Here is a 16,804-nt window from a genome sequence, read left to right on the forward strand (position 1 = left end):
TCCCATATGCCGCAGAGCAACTAAGCCCATGTGCCACAACCACTGAGGCTGCACTCTAGAGCCTGTGAGCCACAACTACTGAGCCCGCATGACACAACTACCGAAGCCTGAGCGTCTAGAGCCTGTACTCTCCAACAAGAGAAGCCACCACAACACGAAGCCCGTGCACCACAACTAAGAGTAGCCCCCGCTCGTCACAACTAGAGAAAGCCCACGTGCAGCAATGAAGACTTAGTGCAGACAAAAATAAATAAATAAATAAATTTTAAAAATAAAATAAAATAAAGAAGGAACTTGAAAGTCCCTTTTTCCTTTTTTTAAAAAATATTTATTTATTTGGATGCATTGGGTCTTCGTTGCGGCACGCAATATCTTCATTGTGGCATGGGGGCTTCTCTCTAGCTGTGGCACGTGGTCTCTAGAGTGTGTGGACTCAGTTGTTGCAGCACACGGGCTTAGCTGCCCCGTGGCATGTGGGATCTTAGTTCCCGACCAGGGAATAAACCCATGTCCCCTGCATTGGAAGGATTCTTAACCACTGGACCACCAGGGAAGTCCCCAGTCCCTATGTTTATTTGTTTTAATTCCATGATTTCTTATGGTACCTACTTACATGGTTTAACTTTGTACACATTTTTATCCACCTAGAATTTATTTTGGTGTAATTCTGAGATATTAGTTACATCTTTTTCCAGAGAGCTACCCAGGTGTCCTTACACCATTGATTACATAGACCACCTTTTTCCCTACTGATGTGAAATGTCATCTTAATCAGATGCTAACTTACCAGAAGTACTGGTGACGATCTCTGGACCTGCTAGTCTGTCCTAATAATCTGTAAGTCTCTGTATGCACAAACACCTCATTGTTTTATTATGGTCTTACACTATGTTTTACTCTCGTGTAGGATTAATAATCCCTCATTAACTTTTTCAGAAATTCCTGATTATTCTTACTTTAAAAACTTTTTTTCTGGGCACTTCCCTGGTGGTGCAGTGGTTAAGAATCCTCCTGCCAGTGCAGGGGACATGGGTTCGATCCCTGGTCCGGGAAGATACCACATGCCACGGAGCAACTAAGCCTGTGTGCCACAACTACTGAGCCTGCGCTCTACAGCCTGTGTGCCACAACTACTGAAACCCGTTTGCCTAGAGCCCATGCCCCGCAACAAGAGAAGCCACTGCAATGAGAAGGACGCACACCGCAGCAAAGACTAGCCCCCGCTCGCAGCAATTAGAGAAAGCCCATGTGCAGCAATGAGAACCCAATGCAGCCAAAAATAAATAAAATATAAATTTTTTTAAAAAAACTTCTTTCTGTAAGCATTCTATAATTAAAAAAATAATGTTGGCAGATTTATAGAGATCATGTTAAACTTATAGGTAAACTGAGGGAGAATGACATCTTTGTTATGTTGAGCATTCCTGTTTAATATGGTATGCCTTTCCTTTTGTTCCACTTCATACCTCTCAACAGCATTTTCTTTGAATCAGGATCCAAATAAGGTCCACACATTGTGATTAGCTGGTGTCTCTTAAGTCTCCTTCACTCTACTGATGTGTTTTCCATTTCTTTAGGTTTTCTAAATTGTCCATTTTATCAAAGTTTTCATGAGTAATGGCAGAATATTCTTTTTTATGTCTTTTTAAAATTGTTTTAAAATACACATTACATAAAGTTGATCATCCTAACCATTTTTAAGTATCAGTCCAGTGGTACTAAGTATATTCACATTTTTGTGCCACCATCACAGCTATCCATCTCCATAACTCTTCACCTTCTAAAACAGAAATTTTATACCTGTTCAACAATAACTCCCCATTTTCCCCTCCCCCTGGAAATCACCAGGATACTTTCTATCCCTATGCATTTGACTACTCTAGGTACCTCATATAAGTGAAATCATACAGTACTTGTCTTTTCATGACTGGCTTATTTCACTTAACATAATGTTCTCAAAGTTCATCCACGGTATAGCATATGTCACACTTTCCTTCCTTTCACAGCTGAACAATATTCTACTGTACGTATATACCACATTTTGCTTATCCATTCATCTGTCAATGGACATGTGGATTGCTTCCACATTTTACCTTTTGTGAATAATGCTCCTATGAACATAAGTGTACATATATCTCTTTGAGACCCTTTCAATTCTTTTGTATATATTGCCAGAAGTGAAATCGCTGGATCATACGGTCATTCTATTCTTAATTTTTTGAGGAACCACCAGTTCCTACAGTAACCACACCATTTTACAGTCCCACCAAAAGTACACAATGGTTCCGATGTGTCTACATCCTTGCCAACACTTGTTTTCTGTTTCTTTGACAGAAGCCATCTTAATGGGTATGAGATTGTATCTCATATTTTTGGTTAGCATTTCCCTAATTAGTGATGTTGACTATTTTTTCATGTGTTTACTGGCCATTTGTAGATCATCTTTGGAAAAAAGTCTATTCAAATCCTTTTCCCATTTTTGAATTAGGTTGTTTGGGGTATTTTTGGTATTGAATTTTAGGAGTTCTCTATATATTCTGGATATTAACTCCCTATCAGATATATGATTTGTAAATATTTTCTCACATTCTGTGGGTTGTCTTTATACTCTGTGGATAGTGTCTTTTGATGCCCCAAAGTTTTAAATTTTGATGAAGTTCAATTTGTCCATTTTTGTATTTTGTTACCTGTGCCTTTGCTATCCTATCCAAGAGTCAATGAGGAATCTAATATGATGAAGTTCTGACCTATGTTTTTTTCTAAGGGCTTTATTGTTTTAGAACTTACATTTAGGTCCTTGATCCATTTTTGCATTAAGTTTTGAATGTGGTGTTAGGTAAGAGTCCAACTTCATTCTTTTGCATGTGGATATCCAGTTTTCCTAGCACTACTAGTTGAAAAGACTTACCCTCCCTATTGAATGGTCTTGGCATCCTTGTCAAAAATCATTTGACCATATATGTTAGGGTTTATTCCTCAGCTCTCTATTCTATTCCACTGTTCTGTATGTCTCTGTTTCTGTCAATATCACCCTGTTTTGATTACTGTAGCTTTGTAGTAGGTTTTGAAAACAAAGTATGAGACCCCCAACTTTGTTCTTTTTTAAGACTGTTTTGGATATTTCGGGTCTCTTAAGATTTCATATGAATTATAGAAAGGGTTTTTTTTTTATTTCTGCAAAAAAATGTCTTTGGAATTTTTATAGGGATTGCACTGAATCTGTAGATCACTTGGAGAAGTGCTAACATTTTAACAATATTAAATCTTCCGATCCATGAACATGTGATATGTTTCAATTTATTTGTGTCATCTTTAATTTCCTTCAGCAATGTTTTGTAGTTTTATATTTATGTAGATATATCTTTCTCTATTCTTTTACTTTTTACCTTACCATATGGTTATATTTTGAGTTTCTTGTATATAGTGTATTTTTTAATCGAATTTGTAATCTCTGTGTCTTGATATATTTAATGTAATTATTAATATATTAGAGCTTAAGTCTGCTGGGTTTTGTATGACCCCTCTTTTTCATTTCTCTGTTTTCTTTTCTCAGCCTTTCTCTGGATTACCTGAGCATTCTTTAGAATTCCATTTTTATTTATCTATAATACTTTTGAATATATCTCTTTGTATAGATGTTCTAGTCATTGCTATAGGTATTGCATTATATATATACTATTTATTACAATCTACTGATGTCATCATTTCACTAGTTTGAATGAAGTATAGAAACCTTACCTCCCTTTATGTCCCCTTGCCCTCCCTGTTTATAATTGCCAAAAATACTTTCTCAATATACAGAACCACATCAGATAGTGTTATACTTTGTTTCAAGTGTGAAACACAATTTAGAAAACTCAAGGAGAAGGAAAGCTTATTTTATCTGTCCAAATTTTTGCTTACCATATTCTTTCTTCTTTCCTGATGTTTCTAGGTTCTTTCTTTTATCATTCCCTTTCTGTTCAGAGAACTTCCTTCAACCATTCTTTTAGGGTAGGTCTTCTGGTGACAAATTCTTAGTTTTCTTTCATTTGAGAATATCTTGATTTCCACTTCATATCTTTTATTTAGGTATTCCATTCTAGGTGAGCAGTTCTTTTACCACTTTGTAAATATTGTTCCATTTCCTTTGGGCCTCCATGTTTTCTGATGAGAAACTGATACCATTGAAGTTGTTTTCTCCTGCTTTCAATTTTTTTTTTTTCTGTGTCTTCAGTTTTCAGAAGTTTTACTATGGTGTTCCTTAGTACAGATTTCTTTTGGGTTTATCCTGTTGGGACTTTGCTCAGCTTCCTGAATCTGTAGGTTTATGTCTCTAGCCAAATTTGGGGAGTTTTCAGGCTTAACTTCTTTGAATACTTTTCCAGCCTCACTCTCTTTCTTCTCTCCTTCTGATACTCCAATAACACTGTTAAATCTTTTGGCATAGTCCCACAGGACTCTGAAGTTCTGTTCATATTGTTTTAGTCTATTTCTTCTACATTACTCAGATTGAGTAATTTCTATTGTTCTATCTTCCAGTTCACTGATTCTTTCCCCTTTTCCCTCCATTCTGCTGTTGAGCCCATTCACTGAGCTTTTCATAGCAGTTAATATATTTTTCAGTTCTAAAATTTCTACTAGATTCTTCTTTATATCTTCTATTTCTTACTGAGACTTTCTATTTCCCCTATGAGTCTATCCATTGTTTTTTCATTTGTTTCCAACATGTTTACAATTGCTCATTGAAGCATTTTTATCATGGCTTCTTTAAAATCTTTGTCTAATAATGCTAACATATCTATCATCTTGGTGTTACCATCTACTGATTATTTGTTTAATTCAGTTTGAGATCTTCTAGTTCTTAGTATAACGAGTGATTTTCAAATGAAACCTGGAATTTTTATATTATGCTATGAAACTCTGAATCATACTTAAACCTTCTTTTTTGCTGGCATTTTTTGACACCGCTCCTACACAGGAAGGGGAGAGGCAATGCCTCTTTATTTTCAGGTGGAGATAGAAGTCTAGGTTCCCCACTCAATCTCCATTAATACCTGAGTGGGGCAGCTCCTCCGTACTGCTGAGGGAAAATGGGGGTTCTGATTCCTTACTTGTTCTCTACTGATACTACAGTGGGTGTAGATGCATTACCACTAGGTGATGGTGAGTTTTGATTTTACACTAGACCCCGTTTGACACACGCCAGTGGGGAGTGGAGGAGCACCTCATTACTGCCAGATTGGGGCAGAAGCCCTGGCTCCCCGTGTGGTCTCCATTAAAACCACATGTTAAAAAAAAAAAAAAAAAACCACATGTTGAGGGAATTCCTTGGCAGTCCAGTGGTTAGGACTTGGTGCTTTCACTGTCTGGGCACAGGTTCAATCCCCGGTCAGAGAACTAAGATCCCACAAGCTGCGTGGCATGGCCAAAGGGAAAATAACAAAAAACAAAAAACACATGTTGAGAGAGGGGGGTCATTACCATAGAGCACAAAAGTCCTGGCTTCCTACTTGGTCTTCTCTGACACCACTCAAGTAGGGTGTTGAGGCATGTTATTTCAGCTTTGTGCGTGTGTAAGCCTAGGTTCCCCACTTGGCTTGGGTATGGGTGGGGCCACAGTTTTTTTTCCTGGGCATTTGACTGGAGTAGAGCAGTTTCTGTCTAAATGTTTTCTGTCATGCTAGGCTGCCCCCTTTCCTGGTCTTTTGATTAGAAAGAGCACTTTTGTTGGTGGTTGGTTGGTTTGATCTGTACCCATTTTTGTTTCCAGGCTGCTGGCTTCTTCAGCATACAGTTTGGGATAGATGAGGCAAAAAGAAAACCCAAGGAACTCATACTGTCTTTCCTCAAGTCTCATTTCTTTCTTCTCTCTACCTTTCAGAGTCTGTTATATAAATAATGTCCAGGGTTTATAGCTCTGAGAGGAATAGAGGAAAGTATATCTAGTCCATCTTCTTGGAGGCAGAAGTTCTGTTTAAAATTCTTCTTGATGGGCTTCCCTGGTGGCACAGTGGTTGAGAGTCCACCTGACGATGCAGGGGACACGGGTTTGTGCCCCAGTCCGGGAAGATCCCACATGCCCCAGAGCGGCTAGACCCATGAGCCATGACCACTGAGCCTGCGCGTCCGGAGCCTGTGCTCAGCAATGGGAGAGGCCACAACAGTGAGAGGCCCGCATACAGCAAAAAAAAAAAAAAAAATTCTTCTTGATTTCTAATGACTGTACTTAAGATTACAAATGTATCTCTAAGCACTACGTTAGCTATATCCCCCAGTTTTGGTATTTGGTGTTTTACTGTTGACTTGATTCTAACTGCTTTGCAGTTTTTATTATGATTTCTTCTTTGTCTCATGAATTATTCATAATAATTTTTGCTATATATTTATTATTTCTTATTTTTTTGACTGTTGTATTTTGGTCAGAAAGCTTTGTCTGTATGCTATTGATTCTTTGGTATATGGCAGGACTTGCTTTGTGGCCTGGTAAGTGGCCAGCTTTTATTATACAAATGTTCCTTGCATGTTTTAAGAAAATACATATTATTTAATGATCAACATAACTCTATGATTACTAATTCTTAGAGAAATTTTTTTTGTCTACCCAGCACCTAGACAGATATGATGGTGAGTGAACTTTTTTTCTAGTCCAATCTTCTTGAGAGTCTCGGCTTACGACGAGGTAGGTGGTCTCACTCTCAACTTCCCATCTACAGCAGCCCAAGTCTCTGTCTCTGTAAGAGCATTAAAATCCAAGCCCCTGGGTTTTAGAATACTGCCCTCTCCCTCCACACCACCACACACCAACGGCAGCTGTTCAAGAGTTCCAGGTTTCAGTTTCTGTTTTGTTTCTGGAACAAAGGAACTACCATTTCTTTCTCACGAGTTCAGTGACATGCTTAAAATAAGGGTCCAGTATTGCCTTTCCTATCCAGTATGCTAGGGAAGAAGGCAATTGAGATACAACTATTACTTGGGGTGACAGAGAAGCACAGAAGAAAGAAGAAAGAAGTAGAAGAGAGTGGGTGGGATAAAAGAGTGCAGGTCAGATGGATGCATCCGTGGTTGACTGATTCCCACCTATGCCAGAGCTAGGAATCACTGCTCTTGAACAGTGTTTCCCAGTAATCACCTGAGACATTTTTTTCCCAAGGTACAGCTACCTAGGCTCTTCCCATGGCAATTGTGAATTTAGTGGTATGGGGTTGGACCCTGAAGATTATTTTCTCCCAGATTACTTTCTCTCAGGTGACTGTTATGGAAAGAAAGTTCTGGAAAGCATTGCTCTAGAATACTGTATAGATTCTCAGGTCCACCTCTCCGGGTTTGGGATCTTGGAATCTGTGGGTTTTCGCACGCACCTTAGGAGATGTGCCACTAAAAAATAACAAAAACAAAAAATAACAAGTATGGGTCATCAATCGGATCAAGATTGCAGAGGAATAGGATGGGGAGCTCACCTTCTGCCACAAATACATCAAAAATACATCTACATGTGGAATGATTCTCACAGAACATCTACTGAATGCTGGCAGAAGACCTGAGACTTCCAAAAGGGCAAGAAAATCTCCACATAACTTGGAGAACAAAAGAAAAGAGAAAAAAAAAGAGAGAAAGGAATCAGGATGGGACCTGCGCCCCCAGGAGGGAGCTGTGAAAGAGGGAAAGTTTCCACACGTTGGGAAGTCACCTCACTGGTGGGGAGATCAGCCAGAACAGAGGGGGAGCTTTAGAGCCTCAGAGGAGAATGCAGCAACCGGATTTGCAGAGGGCAAAGCAGAGAGAAACCTGCACAGATGGTTGGTGTCACCACCCGGCACTCGCCAGCCTGATACGCTTGTCCACTGAGGTGAGCGGGGGCTGGGTGCTGAGGCTCAGGCTTTGGAGGTCGGATCAGGGGAGAGGACTGGGGTTGGCTGCGTGCAGACAGCCTGAGGGGGCTAGGGTGTGGTGTGCCTCAATCAAGGGAGTACAGGAAGAAGCCTGGGCCCACGAGAGAGGCAAGACGCCATTGTTGGGGGTGCGAGAGGAGAGAGGCGGGACCTCCATAGGAGTTTCTTTCTCCACACACACTCTCAGGTGGCAAGGCACTGCCTACCTGAGCTCCAGGGGCAGGTACGAGCCGCCACTGCCATCTCGGACTCCAGAGGTGGGCGCAGACTGCTGCCACTACCAAGGGTCCCGCAACTGGGCATCAACTGCTGCCCCAACCTCTGCCTTCCTGGGAGTGTGCTCGGGCTGCGCACCCGCACACCCACTATCAAGGGGATAACGGCCAGCACAAACTGTGGAAAGAGACAGCAAGCATCCAAACCAAAAACAGCCCTCGCGCCAAAAATATATTTAACCCACACAAGCTATGCAGGGACATTCCCACATATAAATAGCCCTCCAAGACGAGAGTAGATAACCATTTCTCCTAAACTCACAGAGTAAGAGAAATATAAGCAAAATGAAGAAGCAGTTAAATTGCTTCTTTGACTCCCAGTTAAAAGACCAAGAGAATCCCCCAGAAGGAACAAACAAGGAAACAGACCTCTTCAGTCTAAGACACCGAGTTCAAAAAGGTAATGAAAATACTGAAAGTATTAAGAAAGGCTATTGGCAGAAACGCAGATTGGCAGATTGGCAGATTGGCAGATTGGCAGAAACTATGAGGAGGAGCCAAGAAAAATTAGAAAATTCATTTGCCAAGACAAAAGCTGAGCTAAAGGCAATGAATAGCAGAATGAATAATGCAGAAGAAAGAATAAGGGATCTGGAAGATAGAATAATGGAAATTACCCAATCAAAACAGCAGAGAGAAAACCAAATGAAAAAAAAAAGAAAGCAATATAAGAGACCTATGGGATAATATAAAGAATGCCTATCTATGCATAATAGGTATTCCAGAAGGAGAAGAAAGAGAAAAGGGTATTGAAAATGTATTTGAAGAAATTATGGCTGAAAAAAATCCCAAATCTAAAGAAGGAAACAGATATCTAGATACAAGAAGCACAGAGGGTCCGAAACAAGATGAACCCAAACCGACCTACACCAAGACATATTCTAATAAAAATGGCAAAAGTTAAAGATAAAGAGAGCATTCTAAAGGCAGCAAGAGAAAAACAAATAGTTAATTACAAGGGAACTCCCATAAGGCTATCAGCTGATTTCTCTACAGAAACACTGCAGGTCAGAAGAGAGTGGCAAAATATATTCAAAGTTTTGAAAGGGAAAAATCTGCAACCTAGAATACTCTACCCAGCAAGATTATCATTCAGAATAGGAGGGGAAATAAAGAATTTCTCAGACAAGCAAAAACTAAAAGAATACAGCAATACTAAACCTATCCTAAAAGAAATATTGAAAGGTCTTCCCTAGATAGAAAAGAAACAAGAAGATATAGGAAGGAGGAAATCACAGTTTACAATTGGAAAGTAAATCACTTAAATTAGTCAGTATACAGATCAAAAAGAAAAAAAAAACTTATTTGTGAAAGTGATGATAAACACAAGGAACAGAAAAAGGATAAACATGAAGATGTAAAAAAGGACATCAAAATCCTAAAATGTGGGAAAGGAGGGTAAGAAAATGTAGATTCTTTTTTTTAGAATGTGTTTGAACCTATATGACTATCAGTCTAAAGCAAGCAGATATAGGAAGAGGTTACCATACTTGAAAAGCAGGGCAACCACAAATCAAAAATATACAATAGATTACTAAACCCAAAAAGAAGAGAACACAAACATAAAATAAAAGGAAATCATCAAACCACAAAAAGAAAAACTAAAAGAAAAAGAAAGGAACAAAAAAGAAACATAGAATCAACTGGAAAACAAGGTTTAAAATGGCAATAAAGGACTTCCCTGGTGGCACGATGGTTAAGAATCCGCATGCCAATGCAGGGGACATGGGTTCGAGCCCTGGTCCAGGAAGATCCCACATGCCGCGGAGCAACTAAGCCCATGCGCCACAACAGCTGAGCCTGCGTTCTAGAGCCTTTAAGCCACAACTACTGAGCCAACATGCCACCACTACTGAAGCCTGCAAGCCTACAGTCTGTGCTCTGCAACAAGAGAAGGCACCGCAATGAGAAGCCTGCGCGCTGCAACAAAGAGTAGCCCCCACTCGCCGCAACTAGAGAAAGCCTGTGCCCAGCAACGAAGACCCAACACAGCCAAAAATAAATAAATAAATTTATTTTTTTAAATGGCAATAAATACATATGTATCAATAATTACCTTAAATGTCAATGGACTGAATGCTCCAATCAAAAGACAAAGAGTGGCAGACTGGATTAAAAAAACAAGAGCCTACAATATGCTGCCTACAAGAGACACACCTTAGGGCAAAGGACACACACAGGTTGAAAGTGAGGGGATGGTAAAAGATGTTTCATGCAAACAGAAATGACAAGAAAGCAGCAGCTGAAATATTCATATCAGACAAAATAGATTTTAAAATAAAGGCCATAAAGAAAGATAAAGAAGGATATTATATAATGGTAAAAGGATGAATACAAGAAGAGGATTTTACACTCGTCAACATATATGCACCTAATCCATTCACGATAAAAACTCTTACCAAAGTAGGTATACAGGGAATATATCTCAACATAATAAAAGCCATTATGACAAACCCACAGCCAATATAATACTCAACGGTGAAAAGCTGAAAGACTTCCCATTAAAATTTGGAACAAGACAAGGATGCCCACTCTTACTACTTCTATTCAACATAGTATTGGAAGTCCTAGCCACAGCAATCAGACAAGAAAAAGGAATAAAAGGTATCCAAATTGGAAGGGAAGATGTAAAACTGTCCCTATATGCAGATGACATGATACTATATATAGAAAACCCTAAGAACTCCATGCAAAAACTACTAAATCTAATAAATTCAGCAAAGCAGCAAGATACAAGATAAACATTCAGAAATCGGCTGCATTTCTTTACACTAACAATGAAATATCAGAAAGGGAATGTAAAAAAACAATACCTTTGGGAATTCCCTGGTGGTCCAGTGGTTAGGACTCCATGCTCTCACTACAGAGGGCCTGGTTTCAATCCATCCATGGTTGGGGAACTAAAATCCCACAAGCCGCTTGGTGCGGCCAAAAAAGAAAAAAGAAAAAAAAAAAAGCTTTTTAAAATCGCACCAAAAAAAATAATACCTAGGAATAAACTGACCAAAGAGGTGAAAGACTTATATGCTGAGAACTATAAAACATTAATAGAGGAAATTAAAGATGATTCAAAGAAATAGATATCCCATGCTCTTGGACTGGAAGAATTAATAGTTAAAATGGCAATACTACCCAAAGCAATCTACAGATTTAATGCAATCTCTATCAAATTACCCATGACATTTTTCACAGAACTAGAACAAATGATCCAAAAATTTATATGGAACCATAAAAGACCCAGAATTGCCAAAGCAATACTAAGGAAAAAAACAAAGTAGGAGGCATAACTCTATCAGACTTCAGACAATACCACAAAGCTACAGTAACCAAAACAGCATGGTATTGGTACAAAAAACAGACATACACATCAATGGAACAGAATAGAGAGCCCAGAAATAAACCCACACACCTATGGTCAATTAATCTTCGACAAAGGAGGCAAGAATATACAATGGGAAAAAGAAAGTCTCTTCAGCAAGTCGTGCTGGGAAAGTTAAGACAGCTGCATGTAAATCAATGAAGTTATAACACATACTCACAGCAGCACAAAAATAAATTCAAAACGCCTTAAAGACTTAAACATAAGACAAGACACCATAAAACTCCTATAAGAAAGCATAGGCAAAACATTCTCTGACATAAATTGTACCAATGTTTTCTTTGGTCAGTCTCCCAAGGGAATAGAAATAAGAACAAAAATAAAGAAATGGGACCTAATCACCCTTACAAGCTTTTGCATAGCAAAGGAAACCATTAAAAAAAAGAGAGGGAGACTTCCCTGGTGGTCCAGTGGTTAAGAATCCACCTTCCAATGCAGGGGATGTCGGTTCAATCCCTGGTTGGGGAACTAAGATCCCACATGCTGGGGGACAACTAAGCCCGTGTGTCGCAACTACCGAGCACACGAGCCACAATTAGAGAGAAGCCCGTGCACCACAACGAAAGAGCCTACATGCTGCAACAGAGATCCTGTGTACCGCAACTAAGACCTGACACAGCCAAAAATTAAATAAATAAATAAATAAAGATTGGGACTTCCCTGGTGGCACAGTGGTTAAGAATCCACCTGCCAATGCAGGGGATAAGGGTCCAAGCCCTGGTCTGGGAAGATCCCACATGTCGCGGAGCAACCAAGCCTGTGCGCCACAACTACTGAGCCTGCGCTCTAGAGCCCATGAGCCAGAACTACTGAGCCCATGCGCCTAGAGCCCATACTCTGCAACAAGAGAAGCCACAGCAATGAGAAGCCTGCGCACCACAACAAAGAGTAGCCCCCGCTCACCACAACTAGAGAAAGCCCATGTGCAGCAACAAAGGCCCAACACAGCCAAAAATAAATAAATAAATATTTTTTTAAAAAATTAAAATAAATAAATAAATATTAAGAAAAAAAAAGAAAAGACAACCTACAGAATGAGAGAAAAGATTTGCAAATGATGCAACCAACAAGGGCTTAATCTCCAAAATATACAGACAGCTCATACAACTGAACAACAAAAAAGCAAACAACCCAATAGAAAAATGGGCAGAAGACCTTAATAAACATTTCTCCAAAGACATACAGATGGTCAGTAGGCACATGAAAAGATGCTCAACATCATAATTATTAGAGAAATACAAATCAAAACTACAATGAGGTACCACCTCACACCAGTCAAAATGGCCATCGTCAAAAGTCTACAAATAACAAATACTGGAGAGGGTGTGGAGAAAAGGGAACCCTCCCAAACTGTTGGTGGGAATGTAACTTGGTGCAGCCACTATGGAAAACAGTATGGAGATTCCTCATAAAACTAAAAATAGAACTACCATATGATCCAGCAATCCCACTCCTGGGCATATACCTGGACAAAACTATAATTCAAAAAGATACATGAACCCCTATGTTAATAGCAGCACTATTCACAATAGCCAAGACATGGAAACAACCTAAATGTCCATCAACATATGAATGGATAAAGAAGATATGGTACACATATACAATGGAATACTTCTCAGACATAAAAAAGAATGAAATAATGCCATTTGCAGCAACATGGATGTAACCAGAGATTATCATACTAAGTAAAGTAAGTCAGAAAGAGAAAGACAAATACCATATGATATCACTTATATGTAGAATCTAAAATATGGCAGAAAAAAAAGTGGATATATGTGTATGTATAACTGACTCACTTTGCTGTACAGCAGAAACTAACACAAAATTGTAAACCAACCATACTCCAATAAAATAATTTTTTTAATTAAAAAAAGTCCTCATAAGTCAAATTACAGTATATCTTAATGTGAACATTCAAAATGACAATTCTAATTTAAACATATCTCGAGGTTACTAATGTTAATAATAAAAAGACAAAACAAAACAAAAATAAATAAATAAAATATGGCACAAATGAACCTATCTACAAAACAGAAACAGATTCACAGATATAGAGAACAGACTTGTGCTTGCCAAGGTGGAGGGGTGAGGGAGAGGGATGGACTGGGAGTTTAGGGTTAGTAGGTGCAAACTATCAGATTTAAAATGGATAAACAACAAGGTTCTACTGTATAGCACAAGGAACTATATCCAATCCCCTGGGATAAACCGTAATGGAAAAGAATATTAAAAAAGAATGTATGTATGTGTATAACTGAGCCACTTTGCTGTACAGCAGAAATTAGCACAACACTGTAAATCAACTATACTTCAATAAAAAATAAATTAAATAAATAAATTTTTAAAAACCATACTACCAAAAAATAAAAAAGAGTATGGGTTAAAACAAACAAAAAAGACTTAGCCTAGAATATAGGTTTAGGAACAAAGTATTTCAGAGATAATATTATGTAGTTAGAAACTGTAAAAGTGTGAATACAGAAACTATCCATCTATTTATCCATTCATTCATTCAACAAACATTTTTTGAGCCCCTTTCTATCCCAGATATTTCTAAGCACTAGAAATTCTGAAATAAATGAGATACAGCCCTGATTTCAAAAAGTGTCTCCTCTAACAAGGGAGGTGAATTAATAATTGCTATACAGTTTGGTGAATATACAGAAGTACAGATAGGGCTGCCAGGTAAAATACAAGATGCCAAATTAAATTTGAATTTCAGATAAACAACAAATCATTTTTTTAGTGTAAGTATGTCCCAAATTTGGTTTTTGGGTTTTTTGTTTCTTTGTTTTGTTTTTTTCCCCTAAATCTGGCAACCTTAAATATAGGAATACAAAGGAAAAGCTCACAAATCAGCTTAGGAGACGAAGGCTGCAAATTTCAGTTATATGTCTATTCATATACGCCCATGGATTGAATTGAGCATTATCTACATTCTTATTTGTTTGACTGTTAATAAGAATTGATTAGTTACTAAAAAGTTATTAAATAATATTTTTTAGGGAAATTAAAATGAGTTGTACACATGAATAGATCAAATTATCTATATATGATTGGTCTTGTTTCAAACTGGGGGCTGTTTTTTTCATAAAAGAGCATGTTTGCTTCATGTTATTGTTCTTCAAAATTGTATAAATATTCTTTTTTTTGATCATATGTATGTTTTACTATCAGCTGCTGGAAAAAATAAAGTCAATTTGGAAAATAAAAAAAAATTTTTTTTTTTAAAGTTCAGTTATGTGTCAAAAGGTCTTCAATACAAACTGATTAAAATTAGTAGGTCATGGTGACAGCTGCCAGAACCAGGTGGGACTCAAAGTATACTGTGTTATTCCCAGATTAAAAAGGTAAGGTGTGTTCATCTGTCCCTACAACAGCTACTAAATATCTCAGAATATCCTGATCACTCATGTAATTAACATATTTAGAATCCCAAGCACTTACAGAACACAGGTTTGTGGGCGAGGTCATGTAAAGTGACTCCTCCTTCAGGATTGAACTCAAAACTGCAAGTGAAGTTGTATTTTGCAGTTCCTTCTGGAGAAACAGCAATTTTTGCAGAGTCTCCCAGAACCACCTGATTGAATTCTGCACGGATAAAGGTAACTGGAGTATCTCCTTTAAAACCTTTCTGTTGACAGAAAAATACTTTACAATTATATTCAAATAGAGAATTTTCCTACATATCTGGCAACCCATTTTGACTTTATATAGCATTTTGCACGTTTTCCTAACAAGCTATGTTACAAATACAAACGGGGGAAGTAGAAAGTCATTAAACAAATCTAGTTGTAGCTAAATGCAACATTCTATTTAAAGGCCGTTAAGTTGGAAGCTTTGAAAAATAACAGTAATTGTGTTTATATGATTATATAATTGTGGAAGATTTCAAAAAGTGAGGAAAGCACATAGGAAGACATTACCTGTAATAATATATTTTCTAGTGTTTTGCTGTGTGTGTGTGTATATATATATATATATATATGCACACACATTTATATATACATTTTTATATATACCCTTTAAAAGAAAGTAGAGGTCATTTATTACATCCTGTTTTGGAATAAGCTTTTTGACTTCATAGTACTGAATGAATTTTTTTTTTTTTTTGCGGTACAAGGGCCTCTCACTGTTGTGGCCTCTCCCGTTGCGGAGCACAGGCTCCGGATGCGCAGGCTCAGCGGCCACGGCTCACAGGCCCAGCCGCTCCGCGGCATGTGGGATCTTCCCAGACCGGGGCACGAACCCGTGTCCCCTGCATCGGCAGGCGGACTCTCAACCACTGCGCCACCAGGGAAGCCCCTGAATGAATATTTTCACGTTTCATTATTCTTGTAAATTTTAATACTTATATCATATTGTAGTTTTATTATTTAAATTCATCAAATGAAATTAATCACAAGAGAAGTTCTGGAGGAATTCAGATCCTTTTCAGGAGAAAGGAACTGCTGTCTAGGAAAATGAAAACCAGTTGTTTCACCCCCATTAAATTTAGTATTCAAATTGCCAGATATTTTACACATTAATATGACTTGCTGATTATAGACTAACAATAAGGAACACTGAGAAGGAACATGCCATTGCTATGTTAAGCCAGGAGGTTTGGTGGTACAGAATAATGCAGAACTCCATGCCTCCTGCTAATGTTCCCAACACATCTTCCCCAAGCCACAACTGGATGACTGACAGGGAGACCTGAGCCCAAAGACAAAAGTACATTCAAGGAGAATGAATAAACTAAGGACTTCCAGGATTCCCAAAAATAACTTTACCAAGTCATATCCATCTGTCACAGTGATCTGCACGGGTCTGCCTGTTGATGACACCTGCTCCATATCAGCACCTGGGCAAAGTCTCTCTGGTCTTCTTTGATCTCTGTGAACATAATGAACGAACCTGTCCCCTTATATACCATAGTTGCACAAGTATCCACATTACATCATAACCAATACCAGGGGAGAACCTAGAGAAATGCCCTAGTCCAGCACTGTTTTGTGTACTTTCCAACCTTTGTTGCCAGATAGGCAGTGCCTTAGGGACCTGGTCACAAGGATGATTCTGCTGGTTAGTGCTAAAAAGATTCTTATACATGTAACTAACCCATTAAGCACAAATTATCACAAGGCAAAGAGGGTAGGAATGCCATCACCCCACCTCCCATCCCTCACCTCCTTCAAAGTGTTTTTTGGTAGCTTTTTTTTCTTTGTGATGTGCAAAACTCCCCTCAAGCGTTACTTAACCTCTCAGTTTTAGAAAAATATATTTTGATAACAAGA

General features: G+C 38.4%; 1 protein-coding gene across 1 annotated transcript in view; it reads right to left on the reverse strand.

Annotated features, from left to right (window-relative positions):
- Nucleotides 1–16,400, reverse strand: part of CFAP70 (cilia and flagella associated protein 70) — an 86,926-nt gene extending 70,526 nt beyond the window's left edge. Inside the window, exons 1-2 of the mRNA XM_060126370.1 lie at nt 16,301–16,400; nt 14,973–15,159 (exon numbers count right to left, since the gene is read on the reverse strand). Coding sequence (XP_059982353.1) covers nt 14,973–15,159; nt 16,301–16,363 — 250 coding nt within the window. The 5' untranslated portion in view covers nt 16,364–16,400. The remainder of the gene's footprint in view (nt 1–14,972; nt 15,160–16,300) is intronic.
- Nucleotides 16,401–16,804: the final 404 nt, after the last annotated feature.

The sequence above is a fragment of the Lagenorhynchus albirostris genome, chromosome 16 (assembly GCF_949774975.1).
Source record: "Lagenorhynchus albirostris chromosome 16, mLagAlb1.1, whole genome shotgun sequence".
Classification (NCBI taxonomy): domain Eukaryota; kingdom Metazoa; phylum Chordata; class Mammalia; order Artiodactyla; family Delphinidae; genus Lagenorhynchus; species Lagenorhynchus albirostris.